Genomic DNA, 21868 nt, shown 5'->3' with positions numbered 1-21868 from the left:
CTGCCTATGAACCCAACAACAAGGTGCATCAGTGAAGCTGCATCAGTGAAAGCCTGCTTCACGTGCAAAAATATTGCTACCGATCTTGTCCTTCCGCCAATCATGGGTGTCTATGATTTGAACAGATTATCTGGCCAAATAATCCTGGATTAACAGGCGTAATTCAGAGTCCAGTGTCTTCCAGATTTCAAGTAGTTAGTATTAAACATGTTTGCTCTCAACAAGTTGATTAGCGATAACGGATGTTCCATGATTTTGAGTAGAACCATAACTTGTACAAACCAAGTCGATTCCGTTTTCTGAGCCATGGCTTCATCAAAACGCCGACAGCCCGCCTCCACGTCTGTTTATATTCTGGAGTCACGCGAGGTTCCGTGAGATCCCATATTCCTGGAATCTTCCACCCTGAAATGGTTTCATTAAACGCCAAGTGTGTGGTCCTGCGTCTTGGATCGTCTCGCCTGTGCTTTCTCAGGATTAAAACGTTGAAAATCAGTTACACAGTTCGTCACGTCTGTGGTCGTACACGCTTTTAAAAACCAGTGCGGGAACAACAGAGAATGTTAAGTTTCTATATGTATTTTGTTATTTCCCTTTCACATGAAAGCACAGGATTTACTGTTGTTGTTCCTCACATATAGATAGTGCATGCATACATGGGATCTGCACATACAGCAGATTAATCTCACATTCAGGAGATTAAGAGAACTGCAGCCCTGTGAATCCCTTACTTTAAACATGAAGGTAACCAAAAGGATCTTTAGTTGTGTTGTGCTGACATGACTTACACTTCACGAGGACAGTTTTATCTCATTTTATTCCCAATGGAGAAAATCTGTCATCGGCACACTAATGTAAGGTGAGAGGGTCACTTGGATTATAGCACAGTCATGACAAAACCGCACAGATTAATCTCTGCAGCGCGGACACTGCAGCCGCGAGCGGTGTTTGCAGTCACACGTCTTCTCCAGGTTTCGCGTATGAGAGGCCGACCTTGCTGTCGTCTCCTGTGTGGTTAAACCAACACGGCTGTGAGCACTGCAGTGCACTGCTGTAAAGGGAAGTACTGAGGCCATTAGTGAGGAAATAGGAGCCTTTATTAGTCTGTCTCGTGTACACCTGGCTTCTATAACAGTCCTTTCCTTGTACAGTGATCTGTGTGCGTGTTCATGTCTCTTCGTGTTTCTTGGCTTCTCGAGTCTGAGCTGATTCTGTCCTCCTCAAACCTCAGCTTGATTTAAGTTTCCACTCAGGAGTCGTCTTGTGAAGAAAAGGAGAAAAGTTAACGTGACATGTTTCAAAGACTCGTTTTTAGAAATTACAGCTAATGTCAGTCCAGTTTGATGGTAAAGTCGAGCTACAAGCTCATGCTAATTCACGAAAAAGCTCGACACGGCTTAGGTTCATTTTTTCACTACAAAATAGTACCTACTCAATGTGGGCGGAGTCATCACTGCACAAACCAGTGACTACTGACTTGTAAAGCAGTTGTTTTCAGTATAACGGAATCATTAGAACGGTTAATTAAAGATATTTGTTTCAGTAGCTCTCTTGTGCTGGCATTCGCTGTCCCTCTGTTTGTCGTTATCGTACTTGATGCGAGATATCACTCAAACATGTCCCGTCCTCAGCGACGTCAGACGCCGGAGTGAAGGGAAAAAACAAGTGTTGAAGAATAGCAGTGAAATGGAATCATAATATAAGAGGAGGAGGAGGAGAAAACAAATGTATTTTTACACACTGTCAGCTGCAGTGTATATCCACAGCTCTCCCTCTCTCTCTCTGGGTCTACAGTCAGAACAACTCTCTGTCTGAAGTAAACACAGCTATATAAAGCTCACTCGTGCGGCAGACAGTAGTGACGGTTATGTAGATAGATTCGTTGCTCGTCTCGTTGTTTGGCCTGTTTGCTCTATGATAACTTATTGTTTCTTTATTCCTATTATCTGGTGTATTAGTCCAACTTTCCATCCATCCATCCATCTTCTACTGCTTTATCCTCCACATGAGGGTCACGGAGTGTTGGTGCCAAATCCCAGGGTGCACCCTGACTAATTATCTAATGTCACAGTGAGTGACAGGAGGTGATCACTTCAACAACACCTTGCTGGAGAGAGATCCCTCCTTTGCTGATGCTGCTGTTCAAGAGTCAAGTGACATCTGACGTCAAAAAAGAAGTTTCTTTTTTTTCTTATCTTTGTGTGTGTGTACGTTGGTGAGAGTCCAGTGTGCATCAGCACAGAGGAGAGGACAAAGTATTATAAGCTGCTCCTCACCCTTCATCAACACAACCTTACTGCCTCAGACCGGACGGGGTCAGCGTAATGACCCGTTCTGGGCTGAGCTGTTCCGCTCCGGGACCCTTTGACTGTCAGCAGCCTGATAGACACGCCCCTCCACATGCTCACATCCATCCTGCCAGGAACAGATGCAGGGAGGTGCAGACAGCAGCGTCCACGTCACCTTGAGCTACCTTTGGATAAAGTTTGTAAAGTTGTAAAGTGAATGCCTGTGTGTGTGTGTGTGTGTGTGTGTGTGTGTGTGTGTGTGTGTGTGTGTGTGTGTGTGGGGCGGGGACGATGTGGAGGAATGTGGTGCTGAAATTTGAGATTGTGACTCTTTCCTCTCCTTCAAATCCTGCCTCCTAACACCTTTTTAGATTTTGTGATTATTTTACTTAGCCCGTCTTTGTTTTATCGTCCGATATTTCATTATTCATTCATTCATTCACAAATAATATCCAATGGACTGTTGATGGATAGTTTTTATTTATTTATTTATTTATTTATTTATAATGACAACACATTACATTTACATGTCGTCACATGTTTGAAAAGGAGTTGGCAGAAGTATAAACTATAAACTGCCCCATTTGTTTTACACACAGCTCAATTTATACACTACTTTAATCCCAAATTTAACTTTTAAGTCACCAAATATTTACTTACTTACAGTATTTTATACTGTTCTTAATGTTCTCAGTACAACACAAGAACACGCCTGGCTTTAAACCGTGACCATTCCCACCTCCGTCCTGGATTAATCTACTGTTCTTCTTCTATATTTATTTAAAAGTAAATAAACAAATTACTTTTAAGTCAAGCAGCACATTTCCAACTTTTTACCTTTAGCTGGTTTTTCAAAAAATTGGTAACTTCCTCATTTTTAAGCACCTAAATATCATAATTTCAAAGAGCACAAGAAAATTCAAGTAAAAAAACACCACACCTCTTTGTTTACAATGCGTATAGGCATAAAAAGTACTTTTTTTATTGATGTTACATCATTATTACACCAAGTTTTGTAATAAGTAATTAGTTAAGTTGTTGGTAAATTGGTGAATTCACTTTTTGAAAAATCTGATTCACAAATATTATCATTTAAATCTCTCCAAAAGCATAATTTACTGTAGCTGTGAACACTAGTGCCCTACAATTCACTCAAAAATATCCACATCCCTCTTGGGGAAACTCTCCTTTTAATTATAAACACCAACTTTCCAGCAAACGTCCACATGTAAGTGGAAAAGCTGAATTCATTGGTGCATGTTCTGTGATCACCACTTCCTCTTGTTGTTCTGCTGTCAGACGGGAGGAGAGGCCTGGTTTTCCAGAGGTGCAATTCTGTGGCTTTTAGAGGTGTGTTTTTGTGTGTTTTTGTGTGTTTTTGTGTGTTTTTGTTGCTGTGAAATGTTCTCTCCGTGTGGGGCTTTCGCGTTTTATTTTGGAAAAGGAGCCATTTGGTCGTGGCCATGTTTTTGGTCGCCGCTGAGTGTTTTTCCCTGCGGTCGCAGCACTATAAAATGTGAGCGGATCACATGCAATGGTGAGAATGTTGACATGAGTTAAGTGTCGTAGTAATTTGTGCGGTGCTGCACAGTAAATGGGTTTCTGGAAAGTCAAACAGCAGCAGCAGCAGCAGCAGCAGCTGCGTGCACATGAATGCACAGTACAGTATGTGTTTGCATGCATAGATGTCAACGTGTGCTAAATGTCCAAGTAATCGATTAATCAATCACACGCATGATGTGTTTTTAACTGCTTCTGTCCACCACGCCGAGTGGTTAATCCCAGCGATCGATATAAGACAAAATAATCCATACTCTAACACTTCAGCTCAGGATGATTCAATCCAGCGCCGGAAGATTCAACTGCATCGTCTACGTTCCTGTGTGGCTTTATTAGGACAGGGAATGATGGAAATTTGTTTTGAAAATGCTATTTCAGGCTTTGGGGGCTGATGATTCATGAAGCAGACCTGTGTTTGTTGAGAACCCCCCCGCCCCCCCATGCCTTGTGGGAATGGAAAGGTCTGGAGTAATTTTCCAGCACCAGCACTTCTGATTCTTCTTGCTGGTGAAGGTGTGTATGTGTTGAGAGGAAGAATGAATGATGGGATCCCGGCTCAGCTCTGCCCTGGTTGTTGTGCTATTTAACTGCCTGTCAGGTCACACAGTGAAAGCCTCCATTGAGAGCGGCCACAGTAACAGCCTTCAGTAGTTTCTGGGACAGTCGGGCAGCTTTATAAACTGCCTTGTTCTTCTGCCTGCGTTTGCCCTAATTGCTAATCTGTGGCAGCTTCCTTTACAGTAATGCTCTTGGCTACTGCACTGCAGACAAACAGGGACCTACCTCTGCACTGCGCCTCATAAACGTCCTCCTGTAGCTGTTGTGGTAGCCGTGGGTGGGGCCAGGAAACTGATAACTCTGTCTCACCAAAATTAATGAGCATATGTGGGTGTGTCTTTTAAAAAAACAAAAAAAAAACATGCACTTCAAACAGTAGCAACCAATTATTATTCAACCAAAACATGATTAATGCTGCTCAGTCTAGTGTTAACCTATTAGTTTTGTTTTTAAATGACTTCATAATCATTGTAGATTGTGAATTTTTGTCTTCTGACGTCTTAATGTTCAGCTTTGTGAGTCATAATCATGAGCGCAACACATGTCTCTGTAGATTTATGATTTTTGATTGCTTATTTTATGTTTTTACAGTCACACACTGTAATGTGGGTTTTACCTGGTTAAGTAAAGGTTAAATAATGATTTTTATTAATGATCATGTCAAATGTTGGCGTTTAATAATCTGTGGTGACCAACACCACTGCACACACTGACGTCCTATGAAGGGTCAGAAAATGTCCTGTGAGTAAGTGTTTTTGCCCATTTTTCCAGAATCACGTCCAGTATCTGGCAGGGCAGTTATTTACACTTTACTGCATGTTTAAATAGTGTATTAACAACTTAAAATGAAGACAAACTCAAAGTTTTATTGAGAAATGTTGTATGTGAACAGCAGAGTTTGTGGTTTAAATTAGAATTTTGAACAGTTTAAAACAGATTTACGAAAACATTTTTCCAGTCTCAATGTGTAAACACAGGCCAAAAACTGTACACAGGTGTTTTTCCAACTCTCTCCTCTGTGGCGACAAAAACATGCCGATTCTCCGGCTTCCTGCAAGAGCGCGAGTGAAATTACCGTAATAACCACATGTCGGCTTTAATGTGCAACTTCTCAGTTTTCAGAAACAGTTGGAATTTTTCCGCTTCCGTGTTGAAGGGTGAAGCAATATGAATCTATGTTTTGGTTTTTATTAGTGTTTATTTTAAATATACGGAGGTGCTTTGTGGTTTATTTAAGGCATAGAATATTGTGTATCGGTGAATAGCCAGAATTCCAGAGCCGACCTGCTCATTTGCAGCTCGTCACGTTAATGTTTGATGATAAATATGAAATTTTAATCCGCCCTCTCGGCTTTGTCTTCTCATCATTGTGCCACTTACTGTCAACGCTGAGTGTTCTCCGCTGACTTACACTGCAGCCAGACTGTTGAGTCATGCTGCAGGGAAAAGGTCAGTGACTGTATCATCCCTCACCCTCGGCTTTTCTTCTGTCCACTCAGCAGGACGCGTCATCGGGGGGAATAAAGACTGCTGTTTGACACATGTCCACATGCACAGCTCATGCATAATGTCTTGTCTTTTAAAGATGATCTCGGGTTGAATATGCTGCCGTGCGTGCGTAGGAGAATCTTTGCGTATGAACAACACAAAGAGGCCGTCGTCCTCTGTGCTCATGAGATGAGCCGACAGATTCTCTCTTCTCCTGTGGAAACATAAAGGACAACAGTGGGGATTCTGATTTACTCCTTATTTCCTCAGATTTATGAGTCCACTTCTGTTCTGTGTGGCTCCCTAACAGAAAGAAAGAAAGAAAGAAAGAGAGAACCCACACACAGTTCTTTACGGTTCATCCTGACCTACCTACTATATTGGTAATATAGATCAACAATGTTGCCATGGCGATAGCAGACCATTCTGCCATCTCAGGCGGACTAAGGCAGATTCTCTTTAGAGCAACTTGATTTATCTGGGGCAATATACGGATGATGCCACTGTGATATTAAAGGTCTAGTGTGTAAGCATTAGCACAACAGAAAGGATGCAAGCACGACTCTCTCTCTCTCTCCTCTCTCACTTGTTGGTTGTAGAGTAGCCAAAACAATGACTCAAGTAATAGTACTGTTACTTTAAGATAATAATTACTCGAGTAGGAGGAAAAAAGTACAAGTACTGAGTTTCTCCGGATTATTTTTGTAATATTCAGAGCAACACAAACGTTACAAAATAGACACAATATAATATGAAACCCGGAGACGGGAGACCAGAAACCGGAGACCAGAGCCTCGGTGAGGTGTTTTAAGTCCACTTGGAGCCAAAATCTGCGGCTAACAGCTGAGCGGCTAACAGCTGGTGACACGGCACAAGTGTTGTCATGTGACTCAAAGCAAGATTTTGTCAGCCATCGTCAACAGGGAGAGAAATAGATTGTGCATGTAATAAAAACTAAAGTAACGACCGTCACTTAGCCAAAAGGAACGGTATAAAAGTACTGTTCTTTCTTCAAATGTATACTCAAGTAAAAGTAAAAGTATGTTGCAATAAAACTACTACTACTAAAGCTACATTAAGAGACGCCCCGATAGAGAAATCCTGTACTTTCACCACAGATTCGTTGTATCGTGATATAATTGGTATCATGGACCATGTATCGCGTCATACAACCAAATTATATTTATGTTTAAGTGATTATACAGTGACACAAACAATTCTCCACATGTTGACACTTCCTTCCTTCCTTCCTTCCTTCCTTCCTATTCCTATTGTAATTTGTTTCTAAACACTCTCAAGTCCCAGTAGCCATGAATAAATGAAGTTGTCAGCTATCGCCAGCTCTTCCAGAAGTCCCTCAACACGTTCGAGGCATCCGTCATAATCTCATCCTCTTTGCAGCGTCCCCGTGTTATTCAGACTGAACTGCGTGGTCCTAATCTGTGGGAGCTGTTGAAATCCTCCCGATGAGTGTGTGGGAGACGTGTCCGTGTGTCTGTGTGTCCGTGTGTGCGTGCTGTGCTCACTGGCCTGACTTAGGGGGCGAGGACGGACCTTACAAGAGGACTTACCCCACCCCATCACCGGCCTCTGGGACGCCATGATACCAGTGAAACCTCTTAAACAGCACAACAGACGACCTTGACACAGTAGCGTCAAGGTCAGAATGGGACTGGTTATGACACGAGCGCAGGGAGAGACATAGACAAATATACAGTAGGTTTGTAATCTGCTGCCAGATGCCACTGTTGAGCCTTATGTGCCTGCCGTGTGTGTGTGTGTGTGAAAGTTGGCAGCCTTGTTCCCCTATGACAGAAATCTGCTGATTGTCATAGACTCAGAATCTGTTCCTGCTGTTGATCAGTCACCAATATTTCCTCTCTCTCCATTTCCTGAAACAGATTCTCTGAAAGTGATGCACCACCCTTTATCTCTGATTTCCAGTCATGGAAAAATATGTCAAATATTTTCTCCAATATGACGATTCTTATCTCCTCTGTCGCACATTAACTTTAACTGAATATAGAAAAAAACAATCTGAATAATCACAAGCTCTAAAGGCCCTGGTACGCTCACACGTCAGGTTCCTGTGGTATCTCGCTTCACCATCGGGTGGCGGTACAAGTCCGGACACGAGGGAATAGGACGCATTCCTACCAAAGAAGAAGAGAATGATGCTCGGTGAGCGAGGCTGGATATTCAGGGATGGAAATTCAGTTTCTCTTTGCACACGCCTCCAAAATCTGGTGCACGGACGTATACCAGGGCCTTAACTCCTGCTGCACAGTGATGGTAGCGACAGTGAATAGTTGACATTATTCTTCAAATATTATCTGTAGTTTCATTCTATTCTTTATCTTATTATTTATCTTATATTAAAAAGAGGCATTGAGGCAAGTCTGCGTGTGAGAGTCTAGAAGTGGCTCAATGGCCGGTATAATTAGACAGCAGACTGCTCGTCTTTGACTGAGTCCTTCAGGATAAACGGATCAATATGTTTCTGAGCAGGAGAACAGAGTTTAAAATGCCGGCGGAGAAAGAAAACGAGAATATGAGGAATTTCACAGCAATGTGGGAATAATGAGGCGACACTCTTGGATTCAGTGGAGGAATTGGGGGATGGATGGATGGATGTGAATGAAGTGATGGAGCGTGGTTGTCAGCTCCCCCTCACCAGGGGTTGGTTTGTGGGGCGGAGACCTGATTGACTGACTGCCTGAATGACTGGGGACATACTGCTGATTCCAAGTACTCCGTCTCCCAGACAGCACTGGGCCAGGAGAACTGTACTCAAGGGATGATGGGAAATAAATGACTCTGAGTGAGTCGCCTCAGGGTTGTCACTGACTGACTGACAGTCACCCGGGTCTGTGCACGTGTGTGTGTGTGTGTGTGTGTGTCTTTGTGAGGACACATTGGAGTAAGAGACATATGGACAGTTTGGTTGATCCTCACATGAAACACCTTCAAAGGTTGGACATTTAGTTGTGACTGTGAAGGTTAATGGACCTGATGATATGGTAAATGTTTGGTAGAAGCTAGTGTTTGACGCCTATTAACTAGTTTTAGGAAAACCTGCAAAACCTGTGTGTCGTATAAGCTTTTTATCCACATGGAGCCGGTGTTTAGGGAGCTCTAAAAACACTATTTTTGGAGTTAATTCATTCTTAAAATGCTGCCCTTGCATGTAGAAAACTTTGGGGAAATGATAATGTCATGGCCCTACGTCTCTTTGCTGTTGCCATCTTCGTCTTCTTGTGTTTTGAGTTCATACACAGTGCGTTCATATAGGAAGAGGTTGTGTTTCCACGTGGATGACGCCTGAAACCCTAACCTGAATAAGACACAGAGCCATAAACTGTAAATGGCATTTTGTGATTACTGGAACCTGCATAAGGTCATACCCTGAAGGAGCAATAATCAGATTAGGACACGTCGAGACACGGAAAACTCCCAACCTGTCCACGATGCAGCTGCTCTTTTTTTTTACATAAACTACCTCACCCCTGACTCCTGCAACATCTGCCCTGCCTTCCTGTTCAGCGCAGCATAAATTAGAAAAAAAATCTTTAGGAATAAAATCATTATTATCATTTTCTTAGTTGCTGAGTTTGTGTTGCCATGTGTTAATCAGATTATTAAGGGCTTTCACAGCCAAGGGAGTGTGAAAGCGAGACTCATAATCAGACTACACTTGGTGAAATGTGGGTGGAAATATGAAGGGAAGTTTCCACTAGAAAACCGTTCAAAACGTCACAAGCACAATCTCGGATTATTCGAACTAAGGTGACTCAAATCATTTCAAATGGACGGTACTCCTGCGTCTTTTAAATTTGACTTGCTACTGTTGTGTTGCCGTGTGTTGTGTGTTGCTATGCATGTGTTGTAATCAGATTAGATTTCACAGCAGTGGACGTGAGTCATCATCAGACGACGCTCTGCAACATGTCGACATAGGAAATATGAGTGGAATATTCTGTGAGCGACTCACGCCAACAGCCGAATAGTTTCTAATTCAAGATAAGTTTGTATTTGCATTGATGTTAATCTGGTATTGACCCAGATTACGACTGAAGAAAGAAGTCTGAATATAACAACAATGTGTGAACTAGAATCACAAAATCTCATCTCGTTCTGATATCATTAGAAACTCAAGAAAACACACTTTTATTCAGAATAAGGTCAGTTGTCATGATTATTATCAGTATTTAATAAGTGATAATCATGTATACAGTTTTTTAAAGACTTTTTATGGCTCTTATTTTACATCACTATAGGTGACAAATGTCTTCATTTACACCGGAAGCTCCACTTGAGCAGAAAGAGGATGTGAAATTACGTACAGTGTGTTTCACACATTATGTCTCCCTCGCACACCTGGAGGTATCTGAGTTTGTCTTAAAAAGAGTACGTATGCACGCCCCCTGATGTACAGATGGGACCAAAGGCAATTTGTCTCTCTGCCTAATGACTTTGGCCCCAGGACGTTATAGGCACTGATATGAAGGGAAATGTTGTCACGGTGACACGCAGACGAGAGGGTGCGGCGGCGGTGATAGTGTCCTTGGAAGTGTAATTCCTGTCCTGGGAAGTGAGAAAATTGGTTCACGGTGCTTGATTTTATTTTCTGCAAAAATGACACGATGATTAAACTCTCATTCCGCTGGGTGACTAACTGGTCAGACAGTGTTTTGGTGTCAGTATTGTCATGTGTCTGCTGCAGTGAAGGCTGCGCTCGGATCAGCAGTGACACACACTTGTGTTACTTTGGCCCCGGGGAGGAGGTGCTTGGATCAGGTTTGGCAAGTGAACAGAGAGGTGTCAACTCCTCCAATTCACATGGTAAAAGGACAGAGGAGTGTAGTGTGTGTGTGTGTGTGTGTGTGTCTGTGGTAAACTGGGAGGGCAGGATTTGTTTTGACACCGGCCGGCTTGTGTGAGAGGTTTTTCCCTCTTGTTCTTTGCCCTTTGGATACGTGAGACTGAGCAAGTGGAGGCAAGGTAATGTCGCTTAATAACCTGCTCTTTTTCTCAGAATATAACAATTTATATTCCTCGTTAACTTTCTTTGTGCATCGTGGCATTTTATTATTAGTTTTAAAAAGACTTTAATTCTGCTCCGCTGGGAGTGTCGGCTCTTTTCTCTCTCTGCTGTGTCGTCAAGTTCCTGTTTGGTGTTGGGATGTTTGATGTGTGGGCCAGGTTTTTGCCCTCAGGTAACCATGGTTACGCTGCCAGCCCCTATGAGTCCGTCTTCCGCCGCTGTTTGTTTTTCCCAGGAGCAACCCCCGGGCAAGTGTTGGGTCAGAGAGTTCCTCACCGTGAAGGACTCACTCGATCATAGGTCAAGGTTTTCCCTCAAGTTACCTCTTATTTAGAGACTGGATTAGCAGAAACCACGACACAAAGGATAATCTGATATAAAACACACTGTAGCCGCCGTGATCCTGCACGTCTGTGTTCTTGAGGAGTTGAAAGATGTTTGCAAGTCTCATCTTTTCCTACTGTTATTCCTTTGTGGTGCAAAGATGGTGGGAGAGCCTGTAGTGTGTGTGTGTGTGTGTGTGTGTGTGTGCCACAGACAGCGTAACAGGACTCATTATAGAGACTGAAATGTCCTCCTGTCACTGCGAGGAGCTCACACCATGAAACACCACATTAGACATGCCAGGACACGGCGCGACAAAACAATTGATAACAATAGGACACGTCTGGTAATATTCCAAATCTTCCCCTTCCTTGTCAGCAAAGAGGAAAACTACCAAACCGTCTGAGCGTCACTCATGTTCACAGAGACTTTAAAAACACTGGCGACGACAAGTGTCGTTATTTACTTTCACAAAACAGAATAAAAAATCTGCTTAATACTGCATAACACGAAGCAGATTTACTGTATATTTGGTTTTATTGATTCATATTGGGGTTTGATTATTGTTTGTCAATAAACCCGTGCTGTCACGTCTCGATTTTATTTATATGTATTTGCTCCACTTTGTTTTTTTTCTGTTAGAGAAAAGACACCAGAACATTTATAAATGGGGTGATTGTTTGTCATGTTTATTTTATTAATTTAAGAAATGTAAAATAAAATAGGTATTTCTAATGAAAAGTATATATAAAAAAAGAATGAAAAGGAAGCAGAAAGAAGAACAATCTGATAATATCTGCCTCTCTTTCACAGTATATCAGTGCACAATACACAAAGTACACATTTTGTATACAATAAAAAAGAAGGAAAATAAACAAAAACAAACATTACATGGACATGTAACCAAAGTAAGTTCAAATGATGTCATATTTATTTAAGATGTGAATGTTAATGACTTTTTTAAATATTGTAATTGATTGTGATCTCAGTTTGTTCTGTAAACAGAAACTTTGTTCACTGTGTTCATCAAACTGGTTTTTATTCAATTAGTCGCCTTAATTTATATCTTTAGTCGGAACAAATTAGCCTATGAAGTTCTTTATGGTCGATAAACATCACCTGCCTTATACATAAACAAATACGCCCTGTTTTATTTGTTCGGTGCGAGACAATGAAATCATTGAAACACATTTCAGTGCAGAATCGTTCAAGGACGGGACACCATCACAATTATTGTCCGTCACAAAGAAACGGTTCTTTGATGTGGTTCTATTATCGAGCTATTTTCTCCCTCACACACACACAGAGCTATTTACAGATGGTGTCTAATGAAGATTTGATGGAGTCAGTCAGATAGAGGGTCTATCAGAAAAAGCGAGACGGGAAACCAATATGCAGCCTGTGCAGGTCTCTCTGTCCACAGCCTCAGGGCCTGGTGTCAGGATCGATGCTACTGAGGTTCCTTTCACTTCTCTGTTCCCCACCCCGAGCTCAAGGTCGTTCACCTTCGGCTGTGTTCTCGTTTCAATCCCCGGGATTAAAACTGCATTAGGACGATTTGCATTATTTTCGATCAACGCCTGATATTGTTTTCCCGTCTCATGTCTCCCACGCAGATCTCCCCGCCTCCCCTCTGCAGTACCAGTGTGGACCAGTGGACTATCTGTGTTCGCCGCCGCTGGTTAAGAAAGGTCCCACCACTAGACCATGTCACGACAAACCCGCCATCAAACCCCGGCCCCAGTCCTGCACCTCACCCAGACCGCCAACTGCACAGAAACCTCAAGGTAAATCAATATTGTGACGCCCACTTCAAGGCCAGGTTTGATTGACAGGTGCTGTCAGTTGAAAATGAAAGGTGCACAAGGATCAGACCGCTGCTTCTGAGCCGTATTTTGGTAATCGATAAATCAGTTTTTTTATGATTAAAACAAGATTTCTGATTGTTTAAGCTTCTTAAATGTGAGTATTTTCGTCATTTCTTTGCTCTGAATAACAAAGAAATCATTAAAAGTGAATCATTTTTGTTTTTTGGTCAAACCAAGACGTTTGAGAACATCATCATTTCCAGGTTTCAACATTTTTTAAGGCTTTCTGATATTTAATGGACCAAACGATTAATCGAGAAAATAATCGAGAGATTGATCGGTTGTGAAAATAATCGTTAGTTGCAGCTCTACACTCTTCTATGACATGGTGCGTGTCAGCTGGCCTCACCCTTTCACTCACAGCTCAGTAGGTCACTGCTGCTGAAGGGAAGAGGGAAGTGGCTCCCACTGAGATTATTATTATTTACATATAGTACAGTCACATGAACGTAACCTCTCTGGCAGGAAAGGGGGTGGAGCTTGTGGAAGAGGTAGAGAGATACCGGCTGGACACAGTCGCCCTGACCTCGACACATAGCGTCAGCTCTGGTTCTTAAGTCCTTGAGAGGGTGTGGACTCTGCTCCCTTTGCTGGAGTTGCTCTGGGTGAGAGGCGGCGGAAGATCCAGGCTGTATGATAACCCCCAGACTCTCTGACTGTGGGGTTTGTGGGCTTCACACCAGCGGATGAAAGTATAGCCTGGGTCCTGACTGTCGTCTCAACTCGTGCGTCAAACAGCAGCTTTTTCACACAGATCAAAGATTATTTGTTTTTAAATTTATGTTACAGCTGCTCAGGAATTTCCCCCTCGCTCTGTCAGACACAGACAGATGCACACAATCACAAGGACATCTGACACACCTGTACTGTCACACACAATGAAGACGCTAACAGACGTCGGGGCTGTGAGGTTACATGTGCAGAGGAGTGGCAGAGAGAATGTAACAGGATGGGTTTGGATTTCATGGGAAATTGCAAGATTCATTCCTCATTCATCACTCCTCAAAATCCAAAAGTATAATGAAATAAAGTAACGTAATGTAACGTACTTTACAGTCACCAAAGTGCTTCACAGCTGCCATTAGTGGTCATTTGTGTTGATTTAAATCATTGAATCACTGCAAAGCTTCTGTAGTGTATATGGTCAGTGTTTAAAGTTGTGATTTGACCATAGTAAGCATTTTAATAATGCACAGAGACATTATGTTTATCCATAAACACAACATGAAGGTTAAGGGTTGCTGAAGCAAACTAAATTCTGCACAGAGGCACAAAAAGGTCAGAGCAAATGACAGCTACTACAAAAATGGACCTAAATCCACAAGGGAAGTGGACCAGGACAGATGACCAAAAACACATGAACACAAGCGGGCTTTAAACAACACAGAAAGTCAACTGAAGGTGTCGACTCTCTGGAGAGCAGAGTCCGTCTGTCTTTATAACCTGCGCGCACTGATTGCCCTCAGCTGTGTGGAGAACACAGGTGCAGACCGTCTCACCTGATGTGCGCAGAACCCTGTGACCTAGATTCTGGACCTCTGTGACAAAGAGGCGTTTTTAATGAGTTAAACATCGACAGAAGGGCTTTTGTGCAGCTTTTACTTTCAGTTCACGGTTCACGTGACGTTTCCCTCCATGTTCACGTGTTTGAGCAGGAAAGCACAGGTGTTAGTGATGACATTAGTGTTAGTCAGGACACTGGATCTCTCGCAAACCTGTTCATCCTTTTTGTTGTAAATCACACAACAGAACATACAAATATGTGCAAATATGCATATTTGGGGAGTACAGTGCATATTTATACAGATTGTGTTGAAATCAATTTCAACTTAATATGCGCCCAAAGTAAAGGTTGCTTTCTTGTTTTATTGTGGCGTTGAGTTTGGACTTTTTAATGTATGTGTATTGTCCCCATTGCCACAAATGATTATAGTAATGTCTAAAAAAAGAAATATACATCTATTTAAAGTATAGCTCTTTAACATAATCTAACTTTCTGTATGTGCACTTAGTTTATCAGAAATGTAACCAAGATAGTTCTGATAATGGAACCAACTAGAGGTAGTGAAACACACTTGTCTCATTCTCAAGTGTCACATTCTCCTTTAGTAAAGTTCCCTTTTTACAAAGGTTTGCTAAGCCTCGTCCACTCAGCGTTCATTAGTTTGGGACGGCACTTTATGTGGCAGGAGGAATAGGAGCTGGTTTGAGTCATTAATTTGATTATTTATGCCTGTGATGATTTTTCCACACTGTCAAAATTGGCTGCAGTGTGATTCTCCAGACCCCAGTGTGGCATTTTCTACTTAAACGTTAAATCTACCATCACGTCACGCAGGGAAAGGCAGAAAAATCCTCAAGATGGAGGAGATAAATGAAGTCATCCTCGCTGACGATGTCATGTGATTTGACATCATTTTTCCTGCTAATTAAACCTGTCGGTGACCCCTCGACCTCTGTATGAAGGCATGTGCATCTAATATGTGGCTCTACACGCCATCCATCCGTCTTCTACTGCTGGTGCCAATCCCAGCTGACACAGAGCGATGGGCGGGGTCACAGCCTGGATGGTTCGCCAGTCCATCACATAGAGACAAACAACTGTTAACTCTCACATTCACGGTCACTTTAAAGTGTCCAATTTACCCACGTGCACACAGGGAAGGCTCCATACTCAGCCCTGCAGTCAGAAACGATGATCTCTCAGAATCTATTGGAATGAATTGTCTCCTTTTTAAGTGTCTCAAAGACAAAGCCATTCACATTTTTATGTCCTTTTTTCCAGCGGGCAAAAAAGGAGTGCCATATTTCCAAGCACGGACTGACGGTGCATGTGATACAGTGCAGTGTCTCCCACCTGACAGGATGAACTTCCTCTCTAAAGCAGTTTTATTCCACTCAGTTTATCCTGAGAGAGCAGCTCTCAGATCACTGGCGGGGAAGTAATAACACGGCGGGCAGGAAATCTGTGGAGCAGGAACTAAAACCGGGCTTCATTTCACTTCCCCCTGGTCAAATACTGTAGTATATAAATAATAATAATAAAAACTACTGCACATCCCATATATATATTGTGTTTGTGCATCATGAATCAAATATGCACTTTTATCGCATATTACTTTATTTAGCTTTTTAAAAATGCTATAAAATTGATCAATTATAATATTGATCAACAAAATGGTCATCATTGGTCATCAATATATTGTAAAAATGAAAAAAAGGACTTATTTTGTGTAATTATTGAATTAATGCTTGTTCTATTCTTGTTGCTGATGCTTTCAAATATTTTTTTTAGTATTAAATAATCTTTAAAAAAGTCGTTTTCTTACCTGTCTCAGGGAAATCACAGGTTTTAAAAACAACATTGTTATGAAAACTCTCTCATTTTATCTGACGTTGACAGACACACAAAAGACAAGTGTAGCGTACATTTCCTCATTAGACAGAAAGGTTGTAACAGACATGCAAATACAGACACGTAGACATTTGCGTGTCGCGTGCAGGAATGCATGGGTGCATTTTTAAAGTCAGCCCAGTCGTTTATTTCTTTATTTCTTTTTCTTACGTGCGTTTGCTCTTTCTTTTGAACTGACTGAAACCACGCACTGATCTCAGCATCCTGTTCTGAAATAAGGAAGTTGGCTCATAGTTGAAGCTCGGGGTTGGTTTTTTTTTTACGCTGCACCGATACTATATGTTCCTTTTTTTACTTTACTTTGCTTTGAAGTTTTTGTATTTGCAAGAAAACAACCGGGCTTAACAACAAAGACTCAGTCATGGAGGTTTTCTCTCTGGGATTTATTCGTGTTGCCTGATTCTATTTGCAAATGTCCGCAGCCTCATGTGTCTCTCCTGCTCTGCTCTTGTTGCCTTGTCTGGACCTCTGCGTCTGTAGTGCCCCCTAAACCTGCGCACCTGCTTGCCCTTGGGCAAGACAAGAAACCCAAGAGGATTCCCCCGGCGCCCTGCAGGCCTCTGCCAGCACCGCCTACGCCACCTAAGCCGAAGCCGACTCTGACGCCTCCTGTCCCGGGGACACAGTCACAGAGAGAGGAGACCCAGAAGGTCGGGCTGCTCATCGAGAGGTTTGAGAACTCGAGGTGAGCCACAGTCAGGACGACCTTATTTCATCAGAAATCGGAATGAGTGTATTGCTGTTGCTTCATAATTCCAGAGTAAACTTTCAGCATAAAGTAAATCAAGTGATGTGAAAGAGAACGACGAGGTTAAAGCTGCTTATTCTGACCCATCGTAGGAAACGCTGACCAATCCTAGAGCAGTTCAGAAAGAGAGGCTGTTCTACTTAGAGATCCCGCTTTTTTGCACCTGATATATTACAACCTTGTTTGTTGTTATAGTCTTTTAGGCTGTAAATAACACGTTTCTACTGATGCATAGTCATTATAATCAGCATTTGCAGCCTTTACTTTACTTTACACTTTTTTATTTCTGATATTTACGACCATGCATACATGTACATGTCCCTTTGATTGACAGACTGAGAGGCCTGAACGATTTTGAATAAATATCTTATATCAATTATGTTTCTACTTAAATTGTGACTGCGATATGAGAAGGAATGTTTTTACATAATTCATGTCAGTAATCATGTCAATGATTACTGTCTGATATTTTGTGCAGATCTGTGAGAAACAAAGATGTTTTCTTCAGCCTGGAGAATATGATGATGTTTATAGATCAGGATAATGGAAATATTGTGATTTGATAATTGCAGTCGGCCATGTTGTTCAGCCCTACAAAGAAACTTTAAAAATGTCCTAAAGAGAGTTCATAAAATAACATAAAACCTCATGTATGAAACAAACTCAAATTCAACACTAGTCGATTTTCTAGCAATCCTGCCTATTGCATCTTGAATTATTTAGCATGGGAAACCTTTAAAAATGTTTATTTTTCAAGTGGGAGGTATAATATAATCATTTAAAAATATAATAATTTCCTCTGCGTCCCTTATTTTCCCAGGGTTCCCATCCTGGGGGTGCTCCCACGGTCCCAGCTGCACTTGTATCTGAGGATGGACACGGCCACTGACATCACGTCCTCCTGCAGCCCGGACACGCCAGCGAGGCTCGCAGGAGACTCCTCCTCCTCCTCCTCCTCCTCCTCCGCCTCCGCTGCGGACAAACTTGCACTTGGGAACTCGGAGCGGACTCACGACGAGGTGTCTGCTGAACTTTCCTGTCTGTCCGCCATGCACATCGATGGCGCCGACGACGCCGCACTGGACGACTGCGCCGAGGACGACATCGCGCACGGCATCGGTTGCCTTGACGACGTGGAGCGGGAGGAGGGCTCCTCCCACGAGCTCCTGGACAATCCGGACTCCTCGGAGCAGAACGGGAAGATTCCCAACCGGGACAGCGGCATCGACAGCCCGTCGTGCACCGCGGAGGGGGAAGTCTTCCCCAACGAGGACGCCATCGACGAGGAGGATCATTACGACAGCGTCACGGAAACGGAGAGCGTGTCCTGCGTGACCGTTGGCAATAAGCGGGACTCGACGCAGGATGAGGACAGTGACTTGGACGAGGGCAGCAGTGGGGAGATGCACCCTCTGACGGACACACAGACTGGATATATAGCAGATCCACCTTCAGAGGCGCACAGAGTGAGTATAAACTTGTATGACCATAATCTTACCTCCAAGGCGGTTATTAGGCGGTCTCCTGATTCCCTCTCCATACCTCCACCTTCACTTTTTAATTTATATTTCACGTTGCATAGGAATTCTCTACCTGCCGGTTCAAAAGTGTCCTCGTCTTTGAATCATGTGTCTATTATTATCTCAGCCTGGGCGAACACTTCTGCACGAAACGTTAGACACTGCCCACAGTGTCACAGGCGACCGCCTCGTATCTAAAAGTGCCTCTGACGTTAAATAACAGGGGGACGAGTACCTGAACCAGAGAGCTGTAACTGGAGCCCGCAGGGGGCCGAGACATGAAAGAGCCCACAGACACAAATCTCCCCCTCAGATGATCTGAAGTTTCACTTTTTCTCTTGTCCTTCAGTTTGACTATTGATCGTAAACAAAATGTGATACCCAACACTGTGCACGCAGTCCTCCTCCTGGCGGTGGCCTATATACCGTATGTCATCAGAGACCAACACTTTCAGATGAAAGAGTCTCGAGTTATATCGGCGTACCACAGGAGAGGAGATTCTGGAGGCGACGCGAGAAACGTGAAACGACGACACAAACAGGAAGCGGCGCAAAGTGAGGGCAGAGTTTTAGTCAACTTGGCATCACTTCTGCAGAACTCAGTTTCAGTCCGGAGTTTGTTGTTCACGTACAGTATGAGGAACGCTGTGGGAGATGTGTGAGCCACGTGCATGTACGACACGTCCAGAACATTCCAGTCCAACAACATGTGAGCAGGAGGGTCAGGAGAAGTTCCTGTGACCTCTGCAGACATTTACGTTGTCACATTCAACTTCTGTCAATTTCTGGAAAACTTCTGGAGCACAGTGTCGGTCTATTTAAATGCTTAAACTCTCAAAGTATGAATGTTGAAATGGATGGTCCACACCCACAGCTGTTTGGGGGGGAGAGGTATCTCTGCTCTCCAGTGCTTCCTCATCCCAGGCCTGCTGTGCAGAGGAAGGGTGTGTGTGTGTGTGCTTTTTATTTGTATGTGGCTGCTTTGACACTGTAGCCGACATGTTGACAGCTCTCTAATGACAGCCGTGTCACAAAGGATGTGGGTTTTCAGTGATGTGCGTTGAAAGAGGATAAGAGAGAACTGAAGAAGAAGAAAAACATTTGGTGCCTTTTTATCGTTCACTTCGCAAACTATGAACATTCTGTGTTTTACTTTTAGTAGAAGAAGCTGAATTTCCCACCAAACAGTCCCAGAGTTCTTTGAAACTGATGCATCCGTTTAATAAGAAGTGTGACATCAGAAGAAGAAGAAGAGAAATAGAAAAATGCATCACAGTGCGTGGGTTGTCTCCAGGTTCTCTGGTTTTCTTATCACAGTCCAAAAACATGCAGATTTGGGGATTAGGTAAATAGGACGTTCTAAATTGACTGCAGGTGTGAGTATGAATGGTCATTTGTCTCTGACCTGTGATGGACTGGCAGGGTGTACCCCACCTTTAGCCCCTTGTCAGCTGGGATTGACACCAGTGACCACCACGACCCTGATGTGGAGGATAAAGTGTTACAAGATGACTGATTGAATGAGTAAAGAAAAGTTACAAATGGAGGACATTTCTGCATTACACTATGTATATATACATATATATATATATATATATATATATATATATATATATATATATACATATATATACAGATACATTTATGTATATATATATATGTGTGTATATATATATAAAGACACATTTTAAATGTTTCCTCCACTTTCTGTCATCCAGTTATCTTCAAAGTCAGTCATTTGTCCCCTAGTGGCAGAAATTGCACACTTTTTGTTTAAGTGCCAGATTGTTAGATATTGTTCCACTTCACTTCACTTCACGTTGTCACCATGGAGCAGTGCAGCGTATCTCGCTTCATCCTTTAGTGGTCCACTGTCTCATGTTCCCCACACACACACACACACACACACATCTCAGCGTTCACTCCGAGGTCAAATGAATGTGCATCAGTGATGAACGTGCTTGTTTCTTCTTTGTCTGCTGTATTTTTGTCAGTGATGCTCATTTCCTTTGCTTAGCTTTAGCTTTAGTGAGCATTATGTTTGTTGTGATGTTTACTTTATAAAAACTGGGTCAGTGCTCGATATATTTCTTTTTCATCAGACAAATAATCTAAATCGGGGTGTCAAACTCATTTTTGTTCAGGGGCCACATACAGCACAATTTGATCTCAAGGGGGCCGGACCAGTAAAAATAGTAAAATAATAGCATAATAACCTATGAACAAAAAGAACCCCTTTGTTTTTTCTCCTTTGTTTTACATTTAATGAAGGATAATTTTACAAAACATGAAATTTCTTGAGAAATATAAGTGCAATTTCAACAATATCATGCCTAAATTTACTATTTACACAGCACACTGGATCTATAAAGGCACAAACATTTAGTCACAGGAATCTGGAGCATTTGACATTACGTTTAGATTAGTGTGAAATTTTAACAAATTCATCCTGTGGGCCGATTGGACCCTCTGGCGGGCCGGTTCTGGCCCCCGGGCCGTATGTTTGACACCCCTGATCTAAATGCTTCATATAAAGAGAAAGATGCAGAATGGTCACCACCATAAATAACTCTGAGGGCTATAGTTGTGTTTTTGTTTTTTAATTCTTCTTTCTTTAGAGCCATTGTTCTCAAACTGTGGTACGTTTACCACCAGTGGTACACAGGCTTCCTCTGGTGGTACTTGGAGGAAAATCAGAAATACTGTTCTCGTGTGGTGTAGAAAATGAAACAAACGACAAAATATACATAATAATCTCGCTCCATCTTAATCTAATGTCGCTATACCAGTGTGTGTGAAGTATATGTGAGGAAGAGGAGGAGGATGAGAGAGAGAGAGAAATGATCATATTGGGAATAAATAAAATCTACACCCTGTGAAGTCCGTAGCTGAGTTTGCTCGGACTATTAACACCACTGTATTTTAACATTGGTGATAATGGTGGAGCGCTGGTTTAGAGGCTTCATCCAGGTTTGAAAATCCCATTCATTTTAATGGACTTGAACTTGTGCCGCTCAAAAGGAAACAGGGGCTGAATTAAAAGCTCGTCATCTGT

General features: G+C 42.4%; 1 protein-coding gene across 2 annotated transcripts in view; it reads left to right on the top strand.

Moving 5' to 3' along the window:
- fgd (faciogenital dysplasia) overlaps positions 1–21868 on the top strand; it is a 69925-nt gene that overhangs the window by 29554 nt on the left and 18503 nt on the right. For both annotated transcript variants that reach the window (XM_044038168.1, XM_044038169.1), the window contains exons 2-4: positions 12879–13049; positions 17026–17230; positions 18114–18759. In XM_044038168.1, the coding sequence (XP_043894103.1) occupies positions 12879–13049; positions 17026–17230; positions 18114–18759 (1022 nt within the window). The remainder of the gene's footprint in view (positions 1–12878; positions 13050–17025; positions 17231–18113; positions 18760–21868) is intronic.

This window comes from Solea senegalensis, linkage group LG11, assembly GCF_019176455.1.
Source record: "Solea senegalensis isolate Sse05_10M linkage group LG11, IFAPA_SoseM_1, whole genome shotgun sequence".
Lineage (NCBI taxonomy): Eukaryota > Metazoa > Chordata > Actinopteri > Pleuronectiformes > Soleidae > Solea > Solea senegalensis.
The sequence above is the reverse complement of the archived record's forward strand: the minus strand, read 5'-3'. Positions and strand labels throughout refer to the sequence as shown.